The 21,771-nt window shown below is 32.4% G+C and overlaps 1 protein-coding gene across 1 annotated transcript; it reads left to right on the forward strand.

Annotated features, from left to right (window-relative positions):
* Nucleotides 1-599: 599 nt before the first annotated feature.
* Nucleotides 600-3,828, forward strand: LOC146949935 (indole-3-acetic acid-amido synthetase GH3.6-like). The gene is made up of 3 exons (XM_085745927.1): nucleotides 600-996; nucleotides 1,569-2,506; nucleotides 2,996-3,828. Exons 1-3 carry the CDS (start codon nucleotides 695-697, stop codon nucleotides 3,580-3,582), a joined length of 1,827 nt encoding a protein of 608 aa, XP_085602053.1. The 5' UTR covers nucleotides 600-694; the 3' UTR covers nucleotides 3,583-3,828.
* The last annotated feature ends 17,943 nt before the right edge of the window (nucleotides 3,829-21,771 follow it).

Raw genomic sequence — 21,771 nt, forward strand, 5'->3', positions numbered from 1 at the left:
CAATCATAGATAGATAAACAGTATAATTAAATTTTTTTTGACAAATTATTACAATTTATTGATAAACAGTATTAATTTTTATTAAAAAACTTTATTTATTGCACTTTTTTTAAACAATAATTAATAATACGACGCTGAAGATAAATTAATTCTTTGCAGTAAATAAAAGTTTGAAAAATAATATTGTTTATCATCAATTTTTAATAGTAGCACTAATATTTTAATTCATGTGACTTAGTCGATAGGATGTTGTATTTATTTTATATGATTGAGGTATTTGAGTGCAATTACAGAGATTAATTCATGAAATCGGATAAGACTAAAATGAAGGACAAAACTCTCCATCAATAAGCAAGTTATCCTCTCCTTTGAAAGGATATGCTGTATTTAGTTACAAAGTAGCTGTCTAAAGTAAAAAATAATGTCGAAAATTGATAAAGTTTTTGAAGTAGAAAGGGAAGTAATATTGTGAAAGTGGATTCAATAATTTATGGATCATGAATGGATAAATATCCGATTAATCTTACCTTCTTTTCATGGTCCCTACTCTTACACATGTGCTTGCTTCTATATATACCACTTTTCTCATTCATTTGATCACACAATCTTCTTTCTAAACATTCTCATATATCACAAGTCTTATAAGTCCTTACCTCTTTCTTTCTTGAGTATTTTTTTTTCTCCCTTATTAACCATGCCTACTTCTCTTGATTATGATCTATCCCAAAAAAACAAGAAAACTCTTGATTTCATAGAGGATATTACTACACATGCAGATGAAATCCAAAAAAAGGTCCTAGCTGAAATTCTCAACCGTAATGCAAATGTTGAATATTTGCAAAGACATGGTCTCAATGGCCATACAGATAGTGAAACTTTCAAGAAACTTCTCCCTATCATAACCTATGAAGATATTCAAAATGATATTAACCGTATTGCCAATGGTGATACTTCTCCAATCCTCACCTCAAACCCCATATCAAACTTTCTCACTAGGTATCTATAATTTATTCTTGAACTTCTTTACTTTTTTATTTGGTTTTGGTCTAGTTGGAAACTTAGGATTATCTTTCATGAATAAAAATATTAAAATTAGTGAGAAAAATTCAAAGAAAAAAAACATGGAGTTGCTCTATGAATTCATCAATAAATCTAGTGAGAATGAATAAGACTTTTATTTTGTCCATCACTAATTTTAATCTTTCCTAGTTATGATATTTTTTTTGTTAGTGTTTGTAATTTCATTTTATTGTTTTACTCTTATATGTGTATCAGTTTGGATCCTCTACCACCGACGTAGCCAAATCTCAACATGCTATGAGATTTGGCTGATAACCACTACTAAAACAAATGAAACTAACAACAAAAATATGAAATTTATTTTTGATTTTCTAGCTAAACTTAATTAGTGACTAAGAATTTCATTTTTCCTCTATTTAAATTTCATCACTATATTATTTTTTTTAAAAAGATACTAATGGGTCCAACATATTTATAATTATACATATATGGTTCGGTATGCTAACTATATATTAATTGCTTTGTTTTGGTTATTTTTGGTATTATAGCTCAGGAACTTCTGGTGGTGAGAGAAAGTTGATGCCAGCAACAGAAGAAGAATTTGGAAGAAGATATTTACTCTATAGTTATTTAATGCCAATAATGAGTCAATTTATTCCTGACCTAGAAAAAGGTAAAGGAATGTACCTAATGTTCATAAAAAATGAATCAAAAACACCAGGAGGAATTAAAGCTAGTCCAGTTCTAACAAACTATTACAAAAGTTCTCATTTTCTAAATAGACCTTATGATCCATACACAAATTTCACAAGTCCAAATGAAACTGTTCTTTGTCTAGACTCATACCAAAGTATGTATTCACAACTTTTATGTGGTCTTATTCAAAACAATGAGGTCCTTCGTGTCGGAGCTGTTTTTGCTTCCGGTCTCATTCGTGCCATTCGATTCCTCGAAAAAAATTGGCGACTTCTTTGTAACGATATACGAACAGGAACTCTCGACGTCCTTATCACCGATACTTCGGTGAGAGAGGCTGTTATGAAAATTCTTAAACCTAACCAAAATCTTGCTGATTTTGTTGAAGGTGAATGTGACAAAGATTCTTGGCAAGGTATTATAACTAGGTTGTGGCCTAATACTAAGTATGTAGATGTTATTGTGACAGGAACAATGTCACAGTACATTCCTACTTTGGATTACTATAGTAATGGGTTACCACTAGTTTGTACTATGTATGCATCTAGTGAATGTTACTTTGGTGTTAACCTTAATCCTCTTTCTAAGCCTTGTCACGTGTCTTATACTCTTATCCCCACCATGTGCTACTATGAATTTTTACCTGTAAATAGAAGTAATTGTGAGGTCAATGGATCAATTCCACCATCAACTACAAAATCTCTTGATGAGAAAAAACATCAAGATTTGGTGGATCTTGTTGATGTCAAGCTTGGTCAAGAATATGAGCTTGTTGTTACTACTTATGCTGGTGAGTAATTACTTTACTATTTAACTCTTTTGTCTTAATTAATCCTCTAATTTTGGGAGAATGGTCATTAAATAATTTACTATTAAATAATGTAATGTAACATAATGTCTTAGTATATAGTTTAAATATATTTTTAATCCCTACAAAAAGAGTTTGTACAAAAAATAATTTTCTTATTAATGCATAACTAAAAAAATTAAGCTAGAATTTGAAATTCTTAATAAGTGAAATTCTTGTCTAGCTAAATCGTCGCTAAATTAAGTGACAAGGGAATTAGATATGGATTTAATTTATTTTTTTTGTCACTAAATACCGTCGATAATTTAATTTAATTTTTTTAGTTTGTGATCGTTAATATTTATAGAATGATTTTTATATTCATGGACCCTAAAAATATGCTTCGACCATATTTTTCTATGATTTTAACTTTATAAAAAATAAAAAATAAAAAATTGGGTTTACTAATGAACATGAGTGTGACAATTACAGGACTTTATAGGTACAAAGTAGGTGATGTATTGAAAGTGACAGGATTCAAGAACAAGGCACCACAATTCAGCTTTGTTTGCAGAAAAAACGTTGTCCTAAGCATAGAATCAGACAAAACAGATGAAGTTGAGTTACAAAACGCAATGAAAAATGCAGTGACACATTTAGCACCTTTTGAAGCAGATGTAGCTGAGTACACTAGTTATGCAGACACAACAACAATTCCAGGACACTATGTGTTGTATTGGGAATTGAACCTTAAAGGGTCAACAAAAATTCCACATAGTGTTTATGAAGATTGTTGTTTAACAATTGAGGAATCATTAAACAGTGTTTATCGTCAAGGTCGTGTTTCAGATAAATCAATTGGACCACTTGAGATTAAGATTGTTGAGCAAGGTACATTTGATAAGCTTATGGATTATGCTATTAATTTGGGGGCATCAATTAATCAATATAAGACTCCTAGGTGTGTGAAATTTGCACCTATGGTGGAGCTTTTGGAATCAAGAGTTATGGCAAAGTATTTTAGTCCAAAATGTCCAAAATGGGTTCCTGGCCATAAGAAATGGAATAATGAGAATTGAAGAGTAATGTAAATTTGGATGGATATTATATATGTGGAATGTGTGGCTATGTTTGGATGGACATCTTAGGGAAAAGTTAGTTGCTCTAATTAGAATAATTAAGTTATGTTTATAAGTTTCTTTAGACCTCTTGTGTTTGTTTGTACAACTTTGTGTTGGTTCTTGAACTTGTATTATATGCATGGTAACCCATCTCATCCCTTGTAAAAAACAACACCTTTTAATAAAAATTTGTCTTTCTTAATATCCATGGTTGAATAAATTTAACACTATTACTATTTTTTTTTTTTTTTGAAAAACACTATTGCTATTATTGAATTTGTCTTTCTTATTATCCGTGGTTAAATATTTTTTTTTTTGGGAAACAAAGGGACCTAAGCCCAAAGGAGGAAAAAAACTAAATAGTAACAGTTCTAGGGGTCGTTATCCCCGTAACATCAGCTAACATAATCAAATTAAGTCTAGCGGGGCACATCTCATACACCTGCAAACCTGGGCCATGATCACACCCCATATTTGCAAGTACATCCGCACAAGCATTTGCCTCGCGATAAGAATGACACACCTTAATTTCCCACTCCAAAGTCAGCAGTCTACGGATTTCCATGGTTAAATAAATTTAACACTATTACTATTACTATTATTGAATTTGTCTTTCCTAATATCCATGGTTGAATAAATTTAACACTATTACTATTATTATTTCCTTTTTTATATTGTTATTATTTCTTTATATGGAATATTATCATTACTAATACATTTTTTTTGAAGGATCGTTACTAATACATTTGATTCTCAACTATATCCGCTTTTTTATTGTTTCTTTGTACTTATATTTTAATTATATAATTTATGTTTAATTTTATTAATTTGTTTTAGCTAATTTATAATATCTATGTTATCAAAATTTACCTAATTGTCTGGTTCAAGATTCATGTTAAATGTTTTTAGCTTTAAAATTTACCTAAATGTCTGTTTCAAGATTCAAGTTAAATGTTTTTAGCTTTAAATTTAGAATTGAAAAATAATTATATTGTTTAAGAGCAAATTTGTCAGTACGTATTGATAGGCGGTTTTTTTTTTTTAAAAAAAAATTATAGGCGGTTTTTGAATTCTTTTTTTATTATGATATAAATTTAAATTTATACAAGGGTTGTTCAGGATAAATTTGTCCCAAAAAATGTCTATCTAAAATAGGTGGTCATCGGTAATTAACTTTGAAATTCTCATTTTATAATAATCTAAATTATTATTATTATTGTTGTTGTCGTGTTGTTGTTGTTTTCTTTCTTCTCATTTTCCTTTATGATCTATTTTTTTAGCTGTATAGGAATATGTTTAGTTGAGTAAAAAAAAGGAAGGAATATATTTAGTTGGAAATAGCTTTCGCTTTGCAATATTAGTTGTAGTGAGCAAATCATGGTGCATGCATGGATGCCAAGTGAAGTGGCATTGAGGTTTATTTCCTGTAAAGGAAACATGAAAGAACTTGTGAATTTTCTTTTCTATAAATTTCAGGGAATTTTTTTTTTAATCTTTCCAACTTTTTCCTACGTACCACTTATATCAAGTTCTAGCTAACCAGTCAATAACAGTACTCAAATAATAAATTATTGAAAACAATATGCAACGTTAACCTGATTTTCACTTTTCTTTGCCGGATGAATAGGATAATTTTGCAAACAAATTTTGGCAATTTGATTGAGACAATTGTCTAGTGGAATTTTTGTGCATATTTCCATTAAGTGGAAATGGGAGAGAGCAAAAGGGATATATCTAAATCAAGGAGCAAAAACAGTGTGTGTGAGATTGTGACACGGCTATGAAAGAGGTTCACATTATTCCTTCTCTTTTGATATGTCGCTTTAACAAACAGTTGTTGTGTGAGATTTTGTCACTAAATCAAGGAGCAAAAACAGTGTGTATTCTAATAATGGCTTAAGCTTAAATGCATTCTTTTCCTTCTATTTATTTTTAAAAAAATAAAATAGAGGTTTGATCTCTCCATTAAAAGATAGTTTTTTGTCTCTATATTTTAAGTTTTTATGGAATTTCCACCCTATCTCATTTCGAGGTCATTGTTTTTTATGTGATAATATTTACGTCAAATGCAATCAATTAGTTTATCCGACGCCAAAAACCTATTCATGTATTCTTTATAAGGTTTCTCATCCTAGGGCACGTCCTAAGGCCGTAGAAACTCGTCACGCCATATAATCCTCTAGAAGCATCTAGAGTGCGCCTAATAAGTCCAAAAACGTGACTTAGGGCCTAAGTTGCTTAGAGCATAAGTCACGGAAATACAAACCCAACAAGGATTATAAATACCCACCTTTAGATCATCATCAAGATATGACCTAAACAGATAGTAAACCATAGTTATCAATATTGTACATATTGTGAGTACACATTTATTCTTATTTAAAAAAGTACTCTGTGACTATGTGTTAATTTGTGACAATTCAAACCGCCACAAAAATCTTTTTTTTTTTAAAAAAAAATTATGCATCACAACAAAACAGTTTTTTTAAAAACAAAATACATAATAAAAAACAAAACATCATAAAGAAAAGATTTTAAAATTGAAAAATTAACAAGTTATTTAAAAAAAAAGTTAAAAATGCAAACAATTTTATAAAATTTAGTAGAGAGAATGAGGAGAAAAAGTAGAGAAATTTTTTAGAGAGACATAGAAGTAAGAATTAAGAAAGAAAATTAGAAGTGAACTTTTTCTAGAGAGAAGTATACAACAGATTAGAGTGAAGATAGAAGTGGATAAAAAAAAATGGAGAGTGTTGAAAACATTCCGTCAATATTTTTAGGGATTAAAATCAAATTTTGCTATATTTTTATGGACGAAACTTATTTAAACTAAATTTTTTTGATATCAGTCCTTGAATATTTAAGAGTTTCATTTAGGCCCTTATATTTTATATTTGTTCTCAAAATGTGATACTTATCTTGTAAGAGTTACACCCAAGTGGTCCATTTATTTTTTCTAAAATTGTCCCTTATTTTACAAAAGTTATATAAATGCGGTTAATTTTATTTTTTTGTTGTTGATAGAATATGTGGTTGATTTCTAACAGAATTTAAACATATATTATCATATGTTGAAATAATTAAAAAATAAAGATTACACCAAAGTGGTCCTTATTTTACAAAAGTTATATCAATGTGGTTAATTTAGTTTTTTAACAGAATGTGGTTGATTTCTATACAATTTAAACATATATTATCGTATTCCTTCAAATAGCAATATATCATCGTATTGAAATAAAAAACAAAGATTACACCAAAGTGGTCCACGTTCTAAAATGGTCCTTATTTTGCAAAAGTTGTATCAATGTGGTTGATTTTTTCGTTGATATATAGAATGTGGTCGATTTCTAACACAAACATATTTTTTTCCCCTTCAAAAAAAACATGGAAAATGTATAGAAATATTTGATAAAAGACAAAAAATTATTTTTAACCTAAAACTTAATTGTAAATATTTTTTTTTCTGCAATAACTTTAAATCAATGATTGTAATTTTTTTTTAAAGGAATCAATGATTGTAGTTGTCCTACCCATGACTTAAACCGATTCATTTGTAAAGGGAACTTTTGTTCAAAAATTTGAGATTATTTTTTCTCACTTTCTATATCAATTTCTAAGACAAACAAAAACAAATATGGTGTGTTAGTTTACAAATATGTTTGTATGCATGACAAAATGAAATATATTACCCACATAGAAGCATTCTACCGAGCACAACAAGTGTTAGGAAAGAACACAAAATTTAACATTCAGCTACAATGCGTCAGATGGCTAGCGAAATGAACAAATAAAAATTACATGTCAATGCCTAAACATTGTAATGGATTCAGCGTGATATAGTCAAAAGCAAAAGTAACATTTTTGCATTAAACCACTAAAACAAGAGGAGATTAATTTTGCCCAAGAGTTGATGTACCGTTTCTTCCTTGTGATAAAAAATTATAATATTTCTTTCTTTACAAATCACTCACTCATACGAAAACTAAATTAGATGTAATAGTGACCGTAGAGATCGTGAGGTTGCCCCTATATAGCCGAATTGAATAATATGATCTGACAAGTTAGACGGTTCTACCTAGGAAATACCAATTCATTTGCACACGAGACGCTAAATATTTCTGAACCAAATGCAGGTTGTAGCCCAAAAACAAATGGTTTGTCGTTTAGTCAAAACCACACCCGCTCAAAGATAAGTGAGCATATCTTGCTGAAGAATGCTACGACGAAATAAATTAACATTGGTTGGGATCTGGTTGCGAAGTAGCCACCCTTTAATTACTATTGTTTTTGGAACTACTTCTTGACCACCACCTCTGAGTGCCAAAAACAAAACAAGAATTTTTTAGCTTTCAGCCAACCTAACGATAACAATTTAACCTTGCCCAGCAACCGGGGAATTGTAGTTACAACATTATTAAATAGACGGTTGTTTCGTTCGTTCCACACAACCCAGGTACAAAGGAGCCATATTAGTTGCAAAAATGAACGCTTAGCTTTACCACCACTTGTCATATATGTAAACTGCACCAAATAATCAGAAATATTACGAGAATCCACCCCCACGAATCCAATCCATTTGCGCAGCTGCTGCCATAAGGAAGCAAAAGTTGAACAAGATAAAAAAAGATGTTGAGCCGTTTCAATATGACCGCAACCTCAGTTAAAAATTTATAGCCACTAATTCATTACATTAAGCCTCGGTTTGGTTACTCGGTTTATGTTTTATGTGTTTCTTTTCAACTCATTTTAACTAGAATCAAAACACAAATTTTACATGGTAATAACAATTGTACGAGGGTACATCCTGATATGTTGGAATTTAGGTGTGGATAGTTATTATTAGTGTTGGAATTAATAAATGAAAACATTATTAAAGATGGGACACATTTACATAAGCTTTTATTAAGATACCTAATGCCTTGTTAACATTTTGTTAGGGTTATGCAATATGCATGTTCTTTTTTGGTGTTAATTTTATATGCTTCTACCTCTCCCAACAGCATGTGATCCAAGTGCCCCACACTGTAACAAACAAGGACCAGCCCTATTCTGAATCCTGATCATAAAACTCAATGTGAAATAAATTGCTATGATAACAATAACAGTGCTACAAAGCAGAAGATTTTGTATTGTAGTGGCCAAAGAGAAGATAAGGTAAGAAACAAAGTGCAGTTTCCTGTTTGCTATATTCTGTGAAAACAAACAAGCTGTTTTTGTTTTTCAAGAGTTTCTAAGACATAATCATGTATCTTTCCCGACAATTTCAGAAAGGAAGGGACAATAATTTTCAAACATAACTTTTATTCTGCTTAGACAAATAAAGCATAATACTATCCTGTTTTCTTTTTTTGATTACATCATCTAACATGGAGTACTGTTTTATTTTATGATTATATTACCATTTTCAACTAAAAGAATAAAAGATACTCTACTAGGTGTTTAAGAAAAGATAAAGTAAAATTTAAATAGATGACAAAAGTAATACAAATATTGAATAACTTGCCAACAAAATGCGTTTAGAAGTGTTAAAACAAATTCTGAAATCTATCATGAACGTTTAGATGAGATGACACATGTCTCTCTTGAGTTTGAATTCAGTCTTAAGCATGCAACAGCCCTAAAACTCTTATGGAGAGTTTCCCACCTATTTGGATCCCACAATGTTTGAGAAATTAGTCTCCGCAGTTGCGTGCGGAGGATAACCGATTTAGATAAAAAAACAAATTATGAGATGTGGTAGAGGTGATAAGGTTCGTACATATACGTCCATGTTCTTTTTTTTCTTCTTCGGATCATTACCAATTTGCTTACGTTTCTCCATCATTTTGTGAGAATTCTCAAAAGTAAATTCACCTAATGTACCATGAGTATTTCTAAATTAAGAATATCACACACTAGCCAAATTAACATGTTTTTTTTTTTTTTTTGGTGAACAAAGAGGGCCAAAGCCCAAATTAACATGCTTTTTTATTGATTGATTAAGTTTACATGAATCACATTAATATTATGTCGAATACATATAATTAATGTAACATAATGTCGAAATATTAGACTTTTTTAATTTCTATTATAAAAAGGAACAATTTTAATTTCAAAATAGTTAGGAGTATTTGATAAAAAAACTAACACTCCCCTAATATATTAGAGTAGATTTTGTGGTATAATTTAATGGTCAATTACTTACAACGTCTCTTTTGCTATTAAACGGTGTATAAGATTTGTTAAATCTTCTTTCGGGGAAAAAAGTTTTGTTTAATCTTGGTACTAATTTTTATGTCAACTTTACTGTTTCTAGGAGAAAAGTAGGTTCTATGATTAATCTGTAGTTCGATCACTTAAAAACAAAGTAAAGTCTAACAAAAATTTCTTTTCAACTAATGATGAAATTTTGTTATTATCCAAACGATCATACAATAATTGGACATAGAAAATTGTCTTTATTTAGATCAAAAAAATCATGTGCTATTGTTGAAATTCATAGTTAATCCTATTTTCGACAACAACGGTTGACAATTGAGTCATAGTGAGCTTAGTTCAATTTATAAGAATGGTGCATAATATATGTTGGGGTCGGGGTTTGAAACCCGGCCACCCAACTTATTCTCCTCAAAAGGAAAATTTCTAGCCACTAGGCTACATGATAATAACAACAACAAAAAAAAATTGACAACCGAATCAAAATCCAATTTTGTCCATTATTTTCATATTCATAAGGGTGTCACAAGAAAACTCAAATTCAAGTTGTTTATAAATAGTGGTGTTGAGTTTCGCGACCTTTCGACTAGAAATTTATTAACCAATTGAGTTCAACTACATAATTAAATATTTTTAAATGGACAAAAATATTAGTATATTGATTACTCTTCGTCTAGTTTTTGGTCTTTTAAAATTAGATTTTGTTATCAAGTGGTAAAGACTTGAACCTCTTAATCGTGTGGTTCAAGAAATACTTCATCAAAAGATTTAAAGTTATTGCATTCTCATTTCTGAATTTGAACCCATAAACACACATACGCTAATCAAATTTTATTATTTATTTTATGTCATTAAAATATAGTTTTTTGAATAACATTCAATCAATGAGTGTTTTTATCAACAAAAACAAAATAAAATAATCGATGATTGTTGGATTTAGCAGAAAAAAGTTAGACTCCTCCAACATAACAAATCAAATGGTGATGTTTGTGGGATCAAGTAGCTTAATAGCCACTGTTCCCTAGGAGAGTAGAATTCGGAAATCAAAGAAAGAGGCGTAACTTGGTTTCCCATGCTCTGATTAGAGGGAACTACCTACAGATTCATGCCACGTAGAAAAAGAAAGCGTTGACTCTACTACGTATAGGAAACTGTTAAACATTGACAATATCATTATCTCTTTATTATTGTCCTCGTTACACAATTGGGATACATAATCTCACGTGGGATTGTCGTCCATTTTCAAGCTGCTTCTTCATTCGTGTGGTCCTCATTTATATTTTACTACAACAGTAAGGGGTTACATAAAGTTTGTCAATTTGAGGGCAAAATCAAACATCCATTTCCAACACCTAGCAGTCCACTTTGTCTAGAATTGATGGTTCGAGAAAAGACAGCCATGATCATTGTAGAAGAAGGTATGACATCATGGGAGATCATTGAAATATTGGAGAACTATTTGATAAATGCAAATTGTAATATAAAAAACGAAATTGTTAACTAGGACCCTTGTTAAGGATTTAAAAATGAAAATAATTGATAACTTTGATGTAAAAAAAAAAAAGTCGTTATTTGATGTTTCAATGCGTTGTTTATATAAATTTCAAAATAAAATTTTCACTTTAAACTTTCGTGTCAAATACCCTTAGCATTTCCCTAAAAAAAAGTATTAGTACTTATTGTATCCACGTAAACTACTCGTGCGACATCAATGTTGTTTCACAATTATTATAGTTCTAAGTATAGAAAGAGGTTGATTTTACAACGAGTGATCTAACTAAATGAGAAACAAGATTAGAGAAATAATATTGTTGGGATTAGACTTTGTAAACTATTCCTTTAACATATGTCTTTTTGATCAATTATATACTTTGAATGGTTCAATTATGTCTTCATATATTGTTCATCATGCATCTCGATGTTTCAAAGATAACATAATATATATTTTATCTTTAACTTTTGATGTCATGCTCAGTTAACCATTAAAATAACATTGCGTTTCAATCACATGAAAATGCATTTTGAGGATACTTTCCTTGCAAAGTTCTTAGGAAAGCGTCCTCGAAAACGCACATTCTTGTAATGTCAGATTATGACACATTCCGATGACACTTTCCTTGGAAATATAATCAACCTTGAAATTAACATATGCTCTTCAAGGTCAGGTGATGCATAATTCCAAGTACCTTTTCTCGAAAGTTTTCGAGGACACTAGGTCCCTCGAAAAATTTGAATGAAAAATTCAAGTTTTTTTTTGAGTGTGTAGATTTCTCATGACATGTATCACTTGCATGTGCTAGGGATTGCAATAGGCTTGGTGGGGTTCCACTTGGTTGATTTTGAGATTTTGTAACATTGATGACTTCGTCTCAATCGCTCTTAACCAATCATTCTCTTCCATCAAAATAATTTGTTCGACTGAGATTAGTTGATCCTGATAGGAGGCAAGATGACTTTCTATTGTTTTAGTTTTCGCTCTTGTTTTATGGTGGAAGATCCTTTGACAGTTTGCCATTCTTTCTCATCAAAATAGATTAAAGTCATCAAAACTCAAAGTCATCCAAATATTTTCCGGCATCATGGTTTGTCTTAAGAAAGAAGTTAGAAGTTCAAAAGCTTAAGTGTGGGCTTTGAGAACACTAAAACATTGCAACATTTGAGCCGTGGAAAAGTCTTAACGTCACACTACCACAAGATGTATTTTTTAAATCGGTTAGATAAGCTTCTTATAGCAGTTATAATTAATGTCATTATTCGTTGAATCAATATCGAATGTATTCAATTTTTAGTCAGATAGTAAACCGGTGTAAAAATGGATTCGAATATTGCCTGTTGTAACTTCTTCACAACTTCTTCACGCAATTTCACCTGATAGATTATTTCAGTTGTAGAAAAGTGATCTAACGGTTCTAATTTACGCATGCATGAAGTGGTGTGAAGCATTTGCTTCAAACTGTGCACTAGTTGATAGATTATTTTAGGAAAATGCTACTTCTCAAGAAAAATAGCTTCAAGAATTTTTCAAAACACAGTTGGCAAATTTTAATTGGATGATTTATTTGTCCACTTCCTATTTTTCAGCCACACCTCCTTGAATTGTGTGGCAAATAGTGCATTGTGATTGGCTACTCTTTATTCTTGAAGAATTCTTGATGTTATTTTTCTAAAGATATAGCATTGCTCTAATAACATAAAGGACCAGAGTGGTTGACGGAGGAAGAGTTAAGGTACCAAAACGAAACCAAAAAATAAGTTAAGGGACCAAATTGTAACGTTAATAACAGATGTAACCAACAAATAACTTAAGGGACCAAATTGTAACGTTAATAACTTATGGGACCAAAATGTAACCAACAAATAACTTAAGGGACCAAATCATTAATTAAGCCTTTTTTTTTTTAAAGAACGTGTACTTATAAAATAACTATATGCTGAAAGGATTAGAAAGGCTTGATATAATGAAGGTCAGACATGAGATACTATAATTTTGATTAGACGGTCTAGATTTTAAGCTGAATATCTTGAGAAAAAAACTTGTATTAAAATGTTGTCTGTTTAATCTTGATTCAACGCTATTTCGTCAATGTGTAGACTGTGTGAGTGCGGAGATTATCGATTTTAAACAACCATCATAATGAGAAAAGTAATATATAAACTAAATTGTGTGTGGCTGAATGAAATTAAGCTTCATTCAGCCATAATAAGATGATTGACAAAATTGAAACTTGATTGTAACCGTTGTTTAGCTATATAAATAACGTGGGACATCAAAACAACGATATATGTTCTTCATTAGATTTAAAAGGGGGTCTTATTATATCAAAAGAAAAACACATTTTGTATGATGTATCCAATTCTGTCTCTACCTCTAGGGTGCTACGCAAAAAATGAGCGCGTCCATGATCTTCAAAGGAAAATGTTAACGGGTGCTATATAAATAAGCACTCTAATTTTCTTCATGTTATTGTTAAAATAGAACAAATTTATTCTTTGTTACAATAGGCCTCTATTTCTGAGAATTCGATGACTAAGACAATAAAATAGGTTTATCATCATTCACATAGACAATTTTTTGTGCAAACCCTACAATTTATTTTTTTCAAAATTTCAAAACTATTTCATATTTTACAGAACTCTATCTATAAGATTATACAGCTCAAATGTCTAATTTATTCTTAAATTTTGTCTGCATGAATGAATTTTCAAATAATAAAGTGATATTTAACTTTTGTATGAATTAAAAATTAAAGATTATACAAATAATAAATTTTTGAATTAGCAAAAATTCAAATACTTGCTTTTGTCAAAAAAATACTTGCTTTTAGATGAATTGCCTATCTTAAATTTAAGGGTTATGCTAACTTGTGCTTTAAGGACACAAGATAAAGAACCTAAAAGTAGAAATATTCCCTTAAATTTTGTACATTCTACTCCCTCCGTTTCAAAATGAGTGTCGTTTTAGATGTTTACACACATATTAAGAAATGCAATGATTAAAAGAAAGAGAATGATTATTTTACCAAATTATCCTTATTAACTATTGGTTAGTTTTAAAAGTAATACTTTGGAAGTAGTGTGCTGAGTATTAATTGGAGGGTACAATTGAAAAGAAAAAGTTATTATTGCATTGGAAACTGAAAGTGACATTCATTTTGAAACAAATTTTTTTGGCCAAAGCGACACTCATTTTGAAACGGAGGGAGTATTTATTACAAATTCAATAATTAAATTCAATGCACACATTTCAACAAAAAATTACTATATTTGATTCATTAACTTGTGCCTTAAGGACATTTTCCTAAATTTAATTAAGAGCTGTAATAAATGTCACTGCATATCGGTCTTAACTAGCTGTATGTTGGACCATGTGTCCAGGGGAAAATGGTTTGTTCTCCTCTCCTTCTCTTACTCTTAGGCGCCAATGGATCTTTGAGACATACAAGCCCCCACAGGCTCATACTAGAGTGCCCACTTATAGGTTTGTCTTGCATTTTTTTTTCTTGCATTTTAATAATAATAGTAATAATAATACTAATTAATATTACTACTACTAAATGATGACATTAATAATTAAATAAAACACTTACCAGCAAGCATTGTATTTAGCGGAACGAGTTAGAATCTCACGATATGGTGATTGAAAGTTCCAATTCCGACCGAGAGAGGTAACCATAGGATTACCTCCCACCGGAAGGAGCCTTAAGAAAACCAAACAATAATAAAAACAACCAAGTTAACCAAGGGAACTAACAAACAACAATTTGATACTCATAATAAGTTGTGCTTTTAAAATAACAGACAGAAGTTCAAATATGCCACCATTGGTTCAAAATTCACGTGGAATTGCAATGGAATTAGGGCTACATTTGTTGGGTGGTTATAAAGCTTCATTTTCATGTGTTACCTCCTTTGGCTGGGCTTCAGGTATTTTCATTGTCAATGACCCTCTGTTGAGCCCATCCACGCACGAGCATATTTTGATTTGAGAATTTCTTTTTCAATGTTGCGTTATTCTCGCGCGCCTTTTAAAATTCTCAATATATTCTTATTTGGATTATATAATTCGAACATTTTTGCAGGATTTCATATTACATAATTTGAATTTTGTTATAAGCCGGAATTCAATTTATAATTGATACGAATGTTTCTTCTGATCATCGTACCATCCCAAAATAAAAATAAAAAGCACAATAGTTTTGGAAATGATATGAATGACAATAGTGACCAAGTATCATAATCCACTTCCAAATAAAAATTAGGAAAGAAAAATGTAGAAGGAATGAAAATGTTGAATGAAAATTTACTTGTAATGTCGCAGGCCACATTCTCAGAATGTTTCAAATTATATAAGCTGAAAATACATTCTCATAATATTTCAGATTATATAATCTGAACCATTCCAAACTAGGTTAAAACTTGAGGTTTGGAGAATTGGCAAAGTTCACATTGGCTCAAATTATATAATTCAAACCATGTCCAAAACACATGGAATTTTAAAAAAACTAGCATTAAATAAAATTTTACAACAACAACAACATACATTAAATATAACAATTTCAACAACAATTCAACAATGTAAAACAACATAATAAAACACACACAAAATCATGGATCAACCAAACTTAAATCCTCGTCTGGTCTATCCATGCAAACTTTGATTTCTTCGTAGGTCTTGGGCCAAATTAAACTTTCATGAGTAATTTGGAAAGACATGACCAAGGAAGCATCTAACTCGATCGGTTCCTTCAAACTGTGATGATCAACTTTAGAGAACATGGTTTTCACATTGTCGTCGTTTTGAAGCTTCATCTTCATGAAACTAGTGTGCCCATTTGAGTCAATTGATGGACGACGATACTTAACACTGTCTACCCTTCGCGTGTCTCTGTGGTTGAGACGACCGTTAATTTGGTGTAGCTGGTCCTTAAAGCTAGACAGAGTGACATCAACACGACTCCTAAATATATTACATTTCTATGTTGTAGTACATTACAACTAGCTTTTATATCTACTAAATAAGTGTTTACAGAAGATTATGTACATCGTAAATCACATAAGTCATAGACCGTCAATAGAAAAAAAAAATAGAAGAGAAAGAAAGAGAGAATTGTCTCAAAAGTTGTCTCATAATGATTGTACAAATATCATTTATCTTAAACTTGTCTTTTTGTACAAAAAAAGTGTTATTTGGCCACACAAAGCGCGACCCGTATCCGATATTATATAAAATACACTCTTGGATCTAAATATTTTCCAACCGAGGTGAGAGAAAATAATAATTAAAACATTCACACCATACCTAACCAATATGTTTTTAAAAAAAATGTATATTTTTAAAATCATTTTTGGACAACCTTTTTCCCTCTTCTTTTCGGACAAAAACAATATACAAAGAGGAAGAGAGAGAAAGAGAGTAAAAACACAATAAAAATATGAAAGAAATAGTTATCTCAAAAATTGTTTCGAAATGGTTCTACAAATATTATTTTTCTATTAAATTGAGTGTCTGGTGTCCGCATAACATTCCTATTAAAAAGGAAAGTATTTTTGCCTAATAGTATTTTGTCAATAGGTAGTGACTGTTTTCTCTTGCATTGAAAGCTACATAAATCTAACTGCAAATTATAAACTGAATTAGCTGTTAATTTGCCTGACCAACTAGTCAGATGTTGATTGAATGTCTAAATGAAATAAATAAATAAAACAATAAGCAAATTAATGTTAGGATGATAATAAGACACTACCACTACCATATCACCCTCGTGAGAATCATTTTATTCCTTTTGTCTCGAATGTTTAATAACCACTAGAAAATTGAACAGAGCGTTCTTATGGTTATATATCAATTGAAAATAGGCAATCAGTGGGTACCAAAGAGATTTAATTATGTTCCTACTACATGAGGATTTTATTCAAATTGTTTGTACACTTTTAGACGTTATGGTCCTTAGTTTCAATTGTTTTGTATTCGTTATATCATTGCAGAAAATGGATCAATCAATTTAGGTTAATTCTTCCACCAAAAGATAAATAGTTTGGAAAAATTCGAGTTCGATTTTTAGGTGGAACAATTTTTTGATCAATTCATAGTTATATTTTACAACCAAATTCCAAATTGTCAGAACGCCTTTTATCTAGAATTAGAGGGTTAAAATAATTTAAAAAAATAATAATTTTAGATTAGTTCTATTTCTATATAGTCCTCCTAGAGGCATGTTCCGTAAACATGAACAGTGTTATATAATTAGATTATTTTGCCAAATTGCATTTTTCAAAATTTGGTAGTTTATTAATTCCGCCTTTTTGAATAACTGTGTGCCTAATGGCTATATATAGCTGCTTGGTCTCTTATTCACTATTGTCTGTTATTGGAAAGTTTTAAATGAACTCAGATATTGTCAAATAAAACAGTTGCATCTTTGAAAGGACAAGACAAGTGAATAACATGGAGGTGTAAACTGTTCGGATAAAATTGATAAATCCAAAAAATCAAATCGAGAAGAGTTGTGCTATTTCTAGCGAGACATTTTGTCTGAAAGTTGTCCCGAATAGGATGTAACCGTTATATTAGCAATTCATACAATATATGGATGGATGGAATACAAAGTGGATTTGTGGTACACTTGTTTTAACTGACTTGATAAGCTTGTGAATTTCTTTCTCGGGACAAATAGTATTTTCCAACCATTTTTTCGGTTCGGATGAAAAATCAAACAGAATATAAAGAAACTGATATGAATCCGTTCGGTTCTCTTGATTTTCAATATACGGATAAACCAAACCTATAAGTTTACTAAACCCACTTTGACTTATCTTAGAATAGATCCAACATTTTACTAACGTCATCGCCCAAAAGATAGAAATGTATAGAGAGAAAGAAAAATTAAAAATTCTATTCACTTACCTAAATTTATTCGGATGACTTCAATATAAATATTTAAGTAGTTAATAAGTGTCACGTATACATTAAGTTGTTGAATTAGGTATTAACATGTTTCGCCTTTAATTATGTTATTTCAACCTAAAATTTTATAAAAGAACTACTAACACAAGCTAAAAACAATATTTTTTTTTTGTCTGTGCTCAATTAGGTATAAATTCTACTTTTAATATTTAAATAAATACAAGTATTCAACCTTTTTTTTAATTGCATTTTCAGGCGAACCAATCAACCAAACAAATCTATATATCATTTGTTTAGTTTGGTTTGGTTCACTTGTGAACGCTGACAATCAAACTAAACCAAACGTATGGAAATTTAGTCGGCTTGAACTTTTTTTTGCTGAAAACATAACCAAACTGAATTGTTACACCCTACAAATAGCAAATACATTAGACAAATATGGAGGCCTTATAATATTAAAGTGCACTGTCAAGTGTAGTAATAATTGAGTAAATCACCAATCCACTTCTTGAAATTGTAGAAATCAATCTATTTTACCCCCAAAAATTTACGAATATGCAAAAAAATTCCTGATTTTGAACGTCGTCGAGCAAATTGATCCTTATATTAACTTGTGTCATTAGAGTGTGACCTAGGCGTTATCTGGTTATGCAACAAGACCATATGTAATTCAACTCATTGTCACATAATAGAGTGATGCAAGTAACAGAGAAAGGAAAGAAGGATAAACCCAGATTCGAGCTCTGGTAGGCTCCAGAAATAAAGAGAGGAAAGAGTAACTGACTGATAAATTTTCTGATCTTTCCCACATGGGTTCACAGCACATATAATGCCAAATTCAGATACAAAACTACAAATCAAAACTTGACACGTGTCTCTCTCAACAACAATAGTATAAAAATTATTCTAGAAAGATCCTTAAGAAACTTGCTGGCCACTCTATGATCCATAAACTAACGTGGGACAAAACTCTCAAGCCACTTGGGCTTCTTGGTCTTCCTCTTGGGCCGACCCGCCTGCTCAGTTTGGGCCTCCAAACCTTGACCCGTATCAATACCCACCCCTTCAAGATGAATCTTGTCCTCAAGATTCTGCTCCGGCCAGGTGTTAGCAAACTCGTCCATATTTTCCCAAGTTGCCTCAGCTGCTGATAATCCTTTCCACTGAACCAAAACCTGCTTAATTGACCCAGATTCCACTAATAAAGTACGTGTACCCAAAATATGTTCAGGTTCTAGCTGCACTGCTGTACTGGTTACTGATGCTGGCAGTGTTGGGGGTGTCTCGGGTGGGGTCCCATGGAAAGGACGTAGTTTGGATACATGGAACACAGGATGAATCTTAGCTTCTGGCGGTAATTCTAGCTCATACGCAACAGCCCCGATGCGCCGAAGTACACGAAAAGGACCCACAAATCGTCTAGAAAGTTTTGCTGAAGTACGTCCTTGTAAAGTGACTTGTCTGTACGGCTGGAGACGTAGCAGAACAAAGTCTCCCTCTTTGAAACAACGGTCCAAACGATGAGCATTTGCCAAGGATCTCATGCGAAGTTGTGCACGCGTAAGGTTTTCCCGTAATAGCCTCAAGAGGTGGCCACGCTGAGCCAAAGTGTTGTCTATAGTAGCAATTTGAGAAGTTCCCCTGACATAGGTAGAAAGAGTAGGAGGCCGTCTGCCGTACAAAGCCTCATAAGGTGTCATACGGATGGAGGATTGATACGAAGAATTGTACCAGTACTCTGCGAGGTGAAGGAAGTGGTCCCATTTCTTCGGATCATCACAAGCAAAACAGCGTAAATATGTTTGGAGAATGCGATTGACCACCTCGGTTTGGCCGTCCGTCTCCGGATGATATGCGCTGCTGTAGGCCAAAGTAGTGCCACTAAGACGGAACAACTCTTTCCAAAATTTGCTAACAAAGATCTTGTCTCTATCACTCACAATCGATTTTGGCATGCCATGTAAACGGTAAATTTCTGTGATGAAAATTGGTGCCAAGGTGGAGGCTGAAAAATGCGTTGGTAGAGCAATGAAATGAGCAGATTTTGATAGGCGGTCCACGATAACCCAGATGGCAGTCTTCCCATTGGAAGGAGGTAAATGAGTGACAAAGTCCATGGATATATCCTCCCAAACGTGTTGAGGGATAGGGAGTGGTTGAAGCAACCCATACGGCTTATGATTACTGGCCTTATTACCTTGACAGATTGCACAGTTCTGTATGAATTTCTTCACGTCTTTCACCATGTTTGGCCATGAAAAAGCGGAGGAGAGGCGAGAGACAGTCCCTGTGACCCCGGAGTGTCCCCCTATTGGTGAAGTATGGAATTCCTGCAGAAGGGTACCCCTTAGCGCCGTTTCAGCCGGTATGAAAATTTTTCCTTTGAAATACAAAACCCCTTGCTGGAGGGTGAAGTGCTGCTGTGTGGTGGCAGTTGTTAACAATTTGTGGATTAGCAATTTTCCCACATCATGTGTCACGTAGAACTCTTGCAGCTGTGATATTAAAGTGGGTTGGCACATCGAAACTGCAGTGTAAACTGGTGTCTCAGCAGTTGGTATTCGGGATAGGCCATCTGCCACAACATTCTCCTTGCCTGGTGTGAATAGTATCTCAAAGTCGAATCCCAAAAGCTTGGTAAGCCATTTTTGTTGAGATGGCGTCTGAATGGTTTGTGAGAGTAGGTTCTTCAAGCTTCTGTGATCTGTAAAAATGCGAAAATGGCGACCCAGCAAGTATTGGCGCCATTTTTTTACCGCTTCCGTGATGGCAAACATCTCCCTATCGTAGGCAGATGCTGTTTGCATCCTTAGGCATAACTTTTTACTGAAATAGGCCAGCGGATGGGCTTCCTGGGATAACACAGCTCCTACTGCAATACCTGACGCGTCTGTTGTGACATCAAAACCTTTAGTAAAATCTGGCAGTGCCAAGATGGGAAGAGATGTCATGGCCTCTTTTAATTTCTCAAATGCCTCCTCAGCTGAGGAATTCCAAGAGAACGCCCCCTTTTTTAACAACTCCGTGAGGGGGGAGGTTTTGGTTGCATATTGGTGTACAAATTTGCGATAATAGCCAGTTAGGCCCAAAAATCCCCTAAGTGAAGTGAGAGAGTTTGGCGTGGGCCAGGATGTTACGGCTTCAATTTTACTAGGATCCACAGATACACCTTGACTAGAGATGATGTGTCCCAAGTAGTCCACCTGCTGCACTCCAAAGTGACATTTCGAATAGTTAGCAAAAAACTGGTGCTGGTGTAAAATGGTGAGGACTTGTTCTAGATGTTGCAGGTGCTCTTCCCAGGTTCTACTGTAAACCAATATGTCGTCAAAAAAGACCAGAACGAACTTTCGAAGGTATTGCTGAAACATCGTGTTCATGGAGGCCTGGAAAGTTGAAGGAGCATTACATAATCCAAACGGCATTACCAAAAATTCAAAGTGCCCATCAACGGTGCGAAAAGCTGTCTTGAAGGTATCAGCTGGGGCTAGCCGTATCTGATGGTATCCCGAACGGAGGTCTAGTTTAGAAAAAACTGTAGATCCATA

The sequence above is a fragment of the Medicago sativa genome, chromosome 2 (assembly GCF_051527215.1).
Source record: "Medicago sativa cultivar Bolivia chromosome 2, Bolivia_mono, whole genome shotgun sequence".
In the NCBI taxonomy this organism is placed as follows: domain Eukaryota; kingdom Viridiplantae; phylum Streptophyta; class Magnoliopsida; order Fabales; family Fabaceae; genus Medicago; species Medicago sativa.

Coding starts and splice junctions, on each gene's coding strand:
- LOC146949935 (XM_085745927.1), top strand. CDS start 695: ATGCCTACTTCTCTTGATTATGATCTATCCCAAAAAAACAAGAAAACT. Junction 997..1,568: donor ATATCAAACTTTCTCACTAG/GTATCTATAATT, acceptor TTGGTATTATAG/CTCAGGAACTTCTGGTGGTG. Junction 2,507..2,995: donor TGTTGTTACTACTTATGCTG/GTGAGTAATTAC, acceptor TGACAATTACAG/GACTTTATAGGTACAAAGTA.